We start from the raw sequence: 12,000 nt of genomic DNA, 5'->3' as shown, positions 1-12,000 counted from the left end.
AAAAACAGACTAAAAAAGGGCTCCTTAAAAGAGTGAAATCATCCAACATCGGATGCAAGATAAAATAAAGTACGAAATCTTCCCTGTACACAACTAAAATGTATAAATTATAGACAACATATGCATAAAATAAAATCGTAAATCAAATTAAGGGATTGTATTTTGTCCTGATAATGCTTTTAATTTAGTAAACATGTTGCCGTAATGAAATATTGCAGAGCATAAATCAGCTTATTTTGCGAATGGGAATGATAATTATAATTTTGATTCTTACTGATCAGATACAAGCAATTGCAAAAATGTAATGTAGCAGCAAAAATTTGGAATATGTTTTGGGTTTCTTTTTTTAGAAAATCAAAATTTATAGAGATCCTTTTTTTTTTATTACCTCTATGTTTGTTTCCAATATTCTAACATAGTATGTATCTCTATTTAAAAAAAAACATTTTGAAACACACTGATTATACACACTTTTGCGTTTTTCAAAGAGTGAATCAGTTAATTTAATACCTAAAACGTTTTGGTTCCCTCAAATTGTATTTTACTAATCCAATCACAGCTGATATTTTTGATACAGTTCAGTGTTATTCATATTTGGAAGTGGTACATTTATAATTCTAGCTGTTACAATTGTTCAACATTTGCAACCAGCTTGTGAATAGTTTCAAACTAAAACTGTTCAAATATTTATGTTTGAAAAAAAATAATAAAACAAAGCCTAATAGCTATACCATAATCTCAAAAATATTTCAAACTTAGGAATCACTGACATTTATATAACAAAAAATACTGCGCATGTTATTGCAGTTGGGGTCTTTTTCGGTCTTTATGATAATTTAAATCTTATATAAAACAGGTATAAGAACTGCTTTTAATTTTAAAAAAAACATTAAGAAAATTAAAGAGTGTGGCTTATGATAATCTCTAAAGTTTCACATCTGGTAGGTAAATTGTTGACATCCCAACCTTTCTTATTTGTTTACATACTAGCAAAAAAATTTATTTCTTGTAAAAGTAAAATACTGATATTCTTTTTTGATTGACTGTTATTACATATTGAGCTCTTGTCGTTTAAAAATGTATACATGTTAAATCATAAGTGTTAGTAAATAAAACATACCTCTAATTTCTATCCAAAAAAATGCAAAAATGGCAACAGAAAAAAGTATTTAAACTGAATTATTTGTAGTCCATGTACCACATTCAGCTGTTTGATGTGAAATGAATATGAAAATGTTGAAGCATATTTTATATGTGAAAAATATGAAAAGACATTCAAACACCACAATCTTCTCTTGACAAAATCTGGTCATAAACATTACTGAAATTGTCTTCATGTATTAATTATTAGAAGTATGCTGTATGTGCATATCAATTAGAGTAAACGCATTCTAGAATTTAGAGTTAAAAGAGTATGCTATAAATTTTTATCTATTTAACTAAATGTATTATTTGGTCTCTGAGACAAAAGGAGTTACTGCCAAACAAAAAATAATTGTATCAGTAAAGTATTTTTTACCTATACGATTAGATTATTAATGGTTACATCCAAAAATGAATTCATTACAAAAAAAATCAGCATTTGTGGTCATTTAGATATATGTACTTATTTGGCATTTTGATTCTCAGTCACTGTTATTACATGATGCGGAGATTAACCTCTAATGATAAAAAAATGAATAAAATGAATAAAGGCAGTTTGTTAAAAATACATTTATATCATAAATATTTAGGATCCTGACGACCAATGCAACTTTGTATTATAAGTAGGTGGTTAATCATAGATGGTTTTTAATAATTCCAAACAGACAATCAGCTTTTTTTTAAATGGCTGGACTATTTAAATAGATATTCATGAATTTATATTTATTTAATTGCTTTTAACTAGCTATGTTTAGAATAAGATTGTTAGGCAACAAACTCAATTCATACATAAACATGTTTTACCTTCATTACTTCAAGGTCATTGTGATATGCAATATGAATCATGCGTTATTTTGTATCGTTAAAGTCGTTTACTTAGTTTTTCTAAGGTACATTCATGAATACATAGTATCTACCAAGAAAATAAAAAAAAATAATATATACAATATTCTATATTTCAAAAGATCAACAGTACACCTCATCCTACGGTAGACCAATATTAAATTACAACAAGTATTGATCAAATTTTTATTTCACGCATTAAAGAACGTTTTTATCACACCTGTGACTATTATGTTTGGGGCCGCTAATTTTTGCATATGAGATATTGGTAGATATTACAAAATTATTGCTCATCTTTAAACAAAAGCCAAAAACAACAAAATGCTGTATTAATTTATAAATTATCAGAGTCCCTATTATAATCAAGCCGTGAAGTAACCATGCATAATCAGATGTTTTCAAAGGATGTCCAGTTGCATCAATGGCCTGGCCATTCATGATATATATTTAAAATACAGAAATGCTTTCTTTGGTGTTAAATGCAGGTAGGAAGGTAACTAGGATTGCAAAAAATATCGTAGCGTGTGTCAGCAATTTACTGTGTGTATATACATATTTCCCTACATCAATTAATCATTTATCGATAACTAGTGATACAATAGGTCATTGGGCCACATCGCTCGCCTTAGGAACAATAGGTATGATATAATCAGCTTACTGGAGTCATAATACAAACTATCTGGACAATGTGGTATAATACATGTAGATCCTTTATAAATAAAAATCAAAAATTAATAATTCTATGTTTATTAACATTAGTCCCTTTTCTAACAGGATGATTTTATAGAAATATCACATGTTGAGCATTGCAGCTCTCAAAAAGATCTTATACAATTGTTTATGTATGGAATATAAAGCTACAATGTACATCAAATCTGAACCCCTTGTGAGACTCAATCGTCCATGAATCATCCAGAAGCCAAAGTCTAAACAATATTAAAAAATCATCTGGCTAATTAGTTTCTAAGAACAAGATTATTAAAGATTTACTCTTAATATTCCTATGTAAAAATTCCACACCCTTTGTTGTCCCACTCTATCCCCGGGAATCATGATTTTTACAAATTTGAATTTACACTACCTGAGGAGGCTTCCAAACAAGTTTCAGCTTCCTGGCTGATTAGTTTCTGAAAAGAAGATTTTTAAAGATTTACTCTATATATTTCCATGTAGAAATTTGATCCCTAATTGTGGCCCCTTACTCTAACCCTGGGGGTAATGATTTTCACAACTTTAAATATAAACTACCTGAGAATGAATGCTTCCCCACAAGTTTCAGCTTTCCTGGCTGATTAGTTTCTGAGAAGAAATTTTTTTATTAAAGATTTACTGTATATATTCCTATGTACAACGTCGACCCCCATTGTGGCCCCACCCTACCCCGCTGGTTATGATTTTTACAACTTTGAATTTACACTACCTGAGGATGCTTTCACATAAGTTTTGGCTTTCCTGGCCGAACAGTTTTAGATAAGATTTTTAAAGATTAACTCTATATATTCCTATTTGATTAGTCGACCCCCTATTGTGGCCCCGTCCTACCCCCGGGGGTCATGATTTTCACAACTTTGAATCTACACTACCTGAGGATGCTTCCACACAAGTTTCAGTTTCCTGGCCAAATGGTTCTTGAAAAGAAGATTTTTGAAAATTTCTCGAACATTTTCATTAATTCTTAATTATCTCCCCTTGTAAGAGGGTTTGGCCCTTAATTTTCACAACTTTGAAACCCCTCAGGCTAAGGATGCTGGGTGCAAAGTTTGGTTGAAATTGGCCCCGTGGTTCTTGAGTTGAAAATGTGAAAAGTTTACAGACGGACAAACAGACAGCTAGACGACAGACAAAATGTGTTCAGAATAGCTCACATGAGATTTCGGCTCAGTTGAGCTAAAAAAAGTAGGTAAATTTTGATTATTGTCTGGACTTTACAAATAATAAGCGGCACATCATACTTATACCTGAAGGTTACCATATAATGACCAACTAATTTTTGTAATCTACAATTAGTCCGTACAAGTTCTTTCAGTTTGTCCACTTAGTGTAGCCTTAGTTTCTATTTATGGAGAAATAACCAAGTAAAAGTAAACACAAACAAAAGTTAAAGAACGATGTTAAAATCATTTTTTATGGATTTTTGAATTCAAGTTGACATTTTATTGCCAACAATTCATTTGAAAGCAGCTTTCAAGAATTAAAAGAATAAGTACACTTATACGTAAACAAGTCGTTTGGGTCTGTAGTTCAGACCTATATTAATCACAACTGATTTTCTTAAAACATCAATAAAAGAATATCCTGTGAATGTAAATACATTATCAAAGTTTTACATTGCTCGTTTAACCATTATTCAAACCATTTCAGAAAAAAAACATCAGCAATGGCTTACACCAGAATTTGAGCCATAGCTTTCAGATGCTTGAGGAAGTGAAAGTCTTTGATGCGGTTTAATTACATGTATCTAGTAAGAAAACGATGATATTTGCCATTGCAAACCTACATGGTTGATTTAACAATGTATATCAATAATGGAGCTTTATTCAAATATGCTGTTTAATGTCAGCTATCTGGATGCTAGGGCAGATTTGTGCTTTTGTGACTATTGTTAGTGGGTCAGACTCTTGTAGCTGGTAACACTATTACTGGTATTCACCCATGGTTTAATGTAACTATTGATGTGTAGCATAGAGGTAGCTTTAGATACGGAGCTTGATCTTTTTTAGCTGTTCAAAGCAGGTTTAAATGTTTTAACAGGTTACATAGTGATTGGCATACAACACTTTAGACGACTCAGAGAAAAAATATCAAAGTATAATTTCTTTGTTTGGAACGGACAACACACACAAGTTCTCTTCCCTCAACACAGAGAGGACACTTCAGGGAACAACATCGAGCAAGTAATTGTCAATATTATTATTTGTTCTATTTATAGTATCAGAAAGCCTGTCAAAACAAAGTGAACATAGTACCAGCTTTGTGTTTTAATACCCTGTAGTTAAGTACTCTGTTTACACTGAATATTAAACGTTTTGATTAATTACAATTAAAATGTACAGCAAATATACACAAATTTCTTAATTTGGAAATATTTTATTTTCGTCCTGTTTATTTATTTATTTCTTGAAGGAATGTTAATGAATTATGATCAAACCATTTATCTTGTATATATTCAGATTACTTTTTTAAATTTTTTATTTATTTTATTACTTATTTGTTTGTTCATTTACTCATTTATTTATCTATTTTATCTATGCATAATTTGTGAAGAAATTCAATGAGACAGAAATATTAGCAATATAATGCTTCAGGCTTTTAATGTAAATGCAGTTTAATCATTCTTTTGAACAGACAACACAAACGATTTCTCGTCCCTCGACGTATGGTGGGCACTTCAGTGTACCACACCTAGCCTCTACTGGATAAAACAGGTAGCCATTTTTATTAGCATGTCCTCCATGCACTGTGTCTGGATGACTGTCAACACAGGTGTAGGTGGATCCAGCTTTTGAACCATGGTAACCAGCCATTAGGTAGCCTTGATACTCTAGCTTCCATCCTGCGTGGCACTTCTGTCTAGCTACAATATATTTATATTGTTTATAACCTCATGTCCATTAGGAAACAAAAATTGTACTTGATTAATAATTAAAAGCCCCACCAGTTCCCAATAAGAGCTACACTAAGTCTTTTGAGTAAACTAGATAGATTTTCAATTCAATTTATGAGTTATAAGTTACATTAAAGAAGCTTGGTTTTGATATATTAATATATGATAATATGTTAACTTTTCAAACAAGAGGCCCATGGGGCCACACCGCTCACCTGAGCAACAATTGGCGTTCAAAAGATATTGTGCCGTATGGTCCCTCGGTAGAATAACAAAAAATAAATATTGTAAAATATTCGATTTTTACACTTATTTTTGCATACACGTAATCTTTGACATTGTACCTTCATGAAAAACTATTTTTTATCTGAATAAGAAAATCCTACGCAAGATATAAAACTAAACAGTTGGTAGGAGTACACTGTTAAGTTGTTAACTTCCAATTCCCTATATTTTCGTTCTGCCCCCCCCCCCTTTGTAAAGCGATCAAAAGATATGAGAGCAAATAGGTACATTTTTTTCATCAACTACTTACTAGTTATTGTATTTTTTTTAAAAAAATATAATAGTTATTGTTTTTTATTTTAAAAATCCTAAATGTATAGATGTGAAGAAGAAAATTGTACCTCAATGTGCTCAATTCCTCAAATTAAAAACATTCAAAAAATGTATTTGTCTTCTCCATTATAATTAAATGACTGTTATTTACTTCGCGTACAAACCAGGATAATTTTCCGCTGTGATATTTTCTTAGGAATAGCGATAATTACTTTATCCCCGTAACAGAAATGTGTCAGAACTATGGAAACTGTTTTAAAGATATCGTTTTTATTTACCCGTGTCTGAAAAACTATCAAAATTGATGTAGATTTCACATTATTTATTGTATAAAGAGGGGGCCCCAGAGAATAGGTATATACAGAATATCATTCTTTTATTTTGTTTGTACAAGTATTTAACATACTCTGATTCATATAGAATTTCTAATATTCAACCAAAATTTCAGCGTCAATCGTAGAATTAGAAGCAAGATACAGAGCTCACAGTTCGCCTAGGTTTGAGTCATATTTTGTTCACATGAGTTTATTACATTCAGCTTAAGATTTTTAACTTCGTATTTCCTATTCAGCTTTTAAAATGGAAAAAAAAGAATGGCCTAAGATTTTCAATTTTTTTATTTACTCAAGACCAGTTCACTGGTATTTGAGGTTCAAAATCAGTTTATACAAATGTACACAAACACAGTCAAGGATCACATGTACAGTAGGAGTAATAATGACGAAAAAAGGTTAAGTTTTCAATACAATAATTTGTTAAAGTTGGTTTCTGGAAGAACAGACTTTGGAAATTTTCTTAATAAATATTGACAATTTTTTTTACTTTTTTAATCTTTAGTTTTTAAGATCTGTGTACAAACATAGAATTGTAAGCAAATCTCTGTATCTTGCTTATAATTCGAAGGTTAAAACTCAAATATGGTTAGTAAATAGAAATTATAAACAATTAAACACAAGAAACATGCACTATAACAAATAAAGAACACAATTTATTTTTTCGAAATGAATCATATATATACATGTATATACCTACATATTTCCGACAGCGATATCAAACTCTATTTAAACTGAATAAACTCGAGAAAATGCCGAGCACCTCAACAAAACATATTGCATTAAACTACATGTACCATTACGCAAAAGATAATGCCGAATTGCCGATAGAATGAATTGTATTTCAGTACTTTTTTGATACATCAGATTTTGCTTAATTTGCGCAGGTAAACTGTTAACTGTTTGATTTACCGAAGTCTCTGTTTGATTTGATACGTAAAATTCACGAAATACAGACGATATATAGTTCCCAGGTTACAAAGCATAAATAATAAAAACGAAACGAAAATTAGAACAAGCTAACATCAACGTCATGTGTGAAAACTGTCAACGCATTTAAAAATATTTAGCCTCACTTTACTTCACAAAATCGGCACCAATATATTTTGCATGTTTCAAAAATTTCCCTTCATACGCGAACTGTTGCACAACAAGTAAATTCATCATAGTCAGATCGACCCTTTTTCGTATAATGTAATGGCTGCTTTAAACAAAGAACCTCGTTTCAGAGGTATGGAATACGAGTCTTGGTAAAATGGGTATGCAAACCCGGGCCGTGGCAAAATAAAAGCCGGGGCAGATCGGCAATCGTCAATTCCAAATACGCATTATTTTGCAGCAATATTTACAGCAAATGCAAATATACTGGTCCATCAAATATCCTGAAATTTTAATGAGATTGGCAGATACATAACTGCCAATCTTTTGTTTTGCCCAGGCCAAGTCTTGCCTACCCATTTTACCAGATGCCGAACCCGATTGAAACACGCCTTTCCTTTATTATTATTTTCGTAATAACTCAGATTTAAAACAGACTTAGCCCTTATTTTTTGCAATTTATATTTTCCTTCCCATAAGGATAATTTATGCTAAACTACGTTGAATTGGAATCAGTAGTTCTTGAGAAGAAGATTTTTAAAAATGCACCCCCCCCCTTTTTCTACAGTTTCAAGGTTTTCTCCGCTTTGAATACAGAACGGACTTTTATTTCTGCAATTTATATTCGGCGGACAAAAGGTGATCAGAAAAGCTCACATGAGCTTTCAGCACAGGTGAGCTAAAACGTCTATTTAAAGTAAACCAGAAAATTAAACAAGCAATCCATCACATTTGGTGTTTGTTATTTTTTTTTCATTATTGCATTTACATGAATATTTCTCACCTGGGAACATTTGAACAACGGACCTTTTACGAACCAAGCAAACCACACAAGGGACATCGTGCTGATAAAGTGTCTTCATGTAGGATGGGACTGAATTCGTCTGGTACTCTCCACCAAAGATGTACGCTTTCTCTCCATCAGTTCCATCCCTGTATATTCCCCACTCCGGGTTCTTTGGTAAGCAAAGTGGATTTACAGCAGCTCCAGTGTGTAGAAACCATGATCCTCCTACGTAACCTTTTGATATATGATTTTGATGTATTACACAACTTTTTTTTAATTCAACTGTCATTATATATATCATTCTAATTCGGTTAAAAAATGGTACAGTGTTCTGCCAAAATTTTTTATTGATGCTTAGTTTCTTGTTTGTCATCTTTAAGTTTAGTTTGAAGCTGATTGGCATGATTTAACCGCACTTGATTGGTAATATTTAACTTTCATAAAAATCTAAAAACAATCCAGTGTGTGATTTCATAATGATGCGTAAGTTATGAAACAAAATAGCAGTTATGAAATAAGTATAAACATCCTTATTACCTGATAAAACCTGTTCAGCATTGGAAGGACATGTCTTTTTCCCCCATCTGGTGTAAATGATACTACTGTTCTGGATTTCTAATATCACAACAATTGGTTAAAGACCAAGTTTTTATCACTATTCTATATATATTTTGTCAAAAAATGACAAAATTAAAAAAAGAAATCAGTATTACATGTAAATCTTGTATTTAATTCTACCTTGAATTAATAGCGTATCAGCCACTTGTTTTTCTTTGACTTCCTTTAAGGCTTTCCTAACATCATTAGAGAAGCTTTCGAATTCCCGCCTCAAAGCCTCTACTTGGTATGCTCCTAAAGCAGACGACAGTTGTCCCGTCAAATAGCCTTGCAGCATATCTTTACAACTTTCCTTGTTAATAGCAGCACTGACTACGACTGAGAGCATTAGAAATAATAGGAAATCCATAGTCTGTCTACAATAGAGAAAAAAGACTACATTCTTATTGGTCATGATGGTATTTAATTGTTTGTTCATCAGACCCTTTATAAAATGGCACATTCATTTGTATTTTATTTTTTGGATATTAAAAACGTTTCTCATGTATGTTTGTTAATCACCAAAGAAAGTTTTCTTTGTAAATCATACGATATTGAGAAAGATAAAAATTTTCGATATGTGTTCAAATAGTTCCGTGAGGAATGACGAGAAAAAATGATGCAAAAATGGTGTAAAGTAATTTTTTATCAAAATGTTGAAATATGGTTGTTCTTTCAAGTATCTACAAACAAAATTCCCTTCAGCAGTTATCATTAAAAACGCGATTTTTTTTTATTAAACCCATGATTGAGCAAATCTTTACAATTATTGTTCATTTATTGCACTTTGTTTTGAAATCAAAAAAGAAACAATGGCACATTTATTAAAGGAAACTTTTTTCCTCAAGATACGATTAACGATACTGTGAGGATATAAACAACAGCTAAACCTTACTTATATTTACTTTTTATATAAATTAGGGTTGTTTACTACTTTGTTTTATATCATGAACATTCTCCTGTAAAGTTTTTCTTTATTTATATTTAAAAAAAACATTCAGATACGAAGCGATTTTAGCAAATCCATTCTAAAATACTGTGAAATCATCAGATTTCGTGGAGCTCAATTTTCGTGGAATTCGTGGGTACCTCTCGTCCACGAATTAACATCCTCCACGAATATATAAATTAGGTTTAAAAAGTCATATCTCCCTTTGTAAGTGTAATAGAATACACGAAATTACGTCCCCTTGAACCTGTAAAATTTAAGCAATCCACGAAAATTGGCCCCCACGAATTTTGATGATTCCACAGTGAGAAATGCAATTTTTAAATCAGTTACGTAGTGATAAAAGATTACTTTTCGCACCTTAAAATTGATTAAATATTATTTTATGTAACGTATCTATATGATTTTTTGAGGTGGAGTCACCAAACTGATACCTCAATTCAATCTACACGTTTTAAAGTTACCTAGACACGATTTTATATCAACATTTTATTTTTTTATTTTGTTTATGTTTAAAATGGTTTACACGCTCATTTTAGATAATTTACCAAAATTTAAATGTTAGAAGTCAGGTTGAAACAGAGATACAGAGGTAAGAATTTATTATTATGTAAACAAAGCTCAAGTTTTATATTTATCTACAAAAAATATAAAGTATGGAATTACCTTTTCTTTGACAAAATGACTCATGACAATCAAGGTTAACTGATTCAATGTGTTCACAATTAATATTATCAACAGCAGAAAGAACATTTGATTGAAACTTATACCAATAAAACGAATATGTAAACAACAGCAATACTCAAGCTTTGTTTACAAAACAAAGAATTTCAAACTCTATATATATCCTGCTTCAATCAATATATGACTTTCAAATTTTGACAAAGCATAAAAAATACCCATATTAACCATTCTATACGTTAAAACTGGAAAACCAAAATTTTGAATTTTTAGCTCAAGTCCCTTTAATAAAACAACTAAAATGATATTGTACACCATCTCTACTCTATTTAGTGCATGATCACAAAGTAATTAGATTCCTTAAATGTGCGAAAGATGCGACTTATCATAAAACAAGCATGTATTAAGAAGAATTGAAGCATTTTAAAACACACTGAATGTTTACATATTTGTGTTTTGGAGTAAATCAGTAATATATTTACCCGAAGCGTTCTGGTCACCTCAGATCCGATCCTTTTGACCATCCTAATCACAGCTGACATTTTATATACAGTGCCACACGGAGTGTTTTGGGGGGTTTCAGTTTTGGAAGTGGTACATATATTAGTATAGCTGTTACAGTTCGTTTGAACATTTTCAACAAGCTTTTGGGTGTTTTCATTTATAACTGTTCAAATAATGTTATTTGATATAAAAAAAAATATATCATAAATCATAGCCTTATTGTTGTACCTTAATTTCATAAATATTCCAAACTTATGAATCTGTGGTATGTAACAGTTTGCACTGCACATATTTGATTTCTGATTTTTTTATTCACAATAAAGAAACTTAATACACCACTGTGTTTACCCCAATAAATAGATATTTTGAAAATTACGGAATTAAATAATGTGAAAATTTCAAAACCTCAAAACCATAGAATAGCGCATTTCAGCACAAGCTTCATAAAACTGACAACTTTGTGACTGACAATAGTGGTTGGTAATAGTCTCGAATAAATACACTGAAAATGTGCAGAATTATCATTGAAGAACAAACCAGAGTCGTTGGAATGTTAGTGTCTGAATTGCTTTTACGACAGGTTGTACTGACTTTACATTCGCTATTCATTTTATCCTTAATATTGCTTTAAATCATTGGCAATCAGTATAAACAGTTATTTTAACATAATTTTTTAAATGCTATAAGTGTATCGTCATTTCCATCGACAATAGGTAACTCATTCTAAAGTAGAGAGTTGGAATATACATAAAACTTAAACCGTGAATTTTTGCAATGATTTGTTAAGAATTTTAACGGGGACTCAAGAAAACTTCGCTTTATCCGAGAATTCGCTATGTCCGTGTTCGTACTAAACGAGTTTTACTGTACAGTATAGTAAACTAATATCATATTAGATATATAA

The 12,000-nt window shown here is 31.0% G+C and overlaps 1 protein-coding gene across 1 annotated transcript; it reads right to left on the bottom strand.

The window, feature by feature from the left end:
- Positions 1-5,229: 5,229 nt before the first annotated feature.
- LOC117686726 (short-chain collagen C4) lies at positions 5,230-9,336 on the bottom strand. The gene is made up of 4 exons (XM_034462373.2): positions 9,104-9,336; positions 8,903-8,980; positions 8,363-8,599; positions 5,230-5,560 (listed from the first exon to the last, which is right to left on the bottom strand). The coding sequence occupies exons 1-4, from the start codon at positions 9,330-9,332 to the stop codon at positions 5,316-5,318; spliced, it is 789 nt and encodes a 262-aa protein (XP_034318264.2). The 5' UTR covers positions 9,333-9,336; the 3' UTR covers positions 5,230-5,315.
- Positions 9,337-12,000: the final 2,664 nt, after the last annotated feature.

This window comes from Magallana gigas, chromosome 8 (assembly GCF_963853765.1).
Source record: "Magallana gigas chromosome 8, xbMagGiga1.1, whole genome shotgun sequence".
Taxonomy (NCBI): Eukaryota; Metazoa; Mollusca; class Bivalvia; order Ostreida; family Ostreidae; genus Magallana; species Magallana gigas.
Note: the sequence above shows the minus strand (reverse complement) of the source record. Positions and strands in the feature narration are given on the sequence as shown.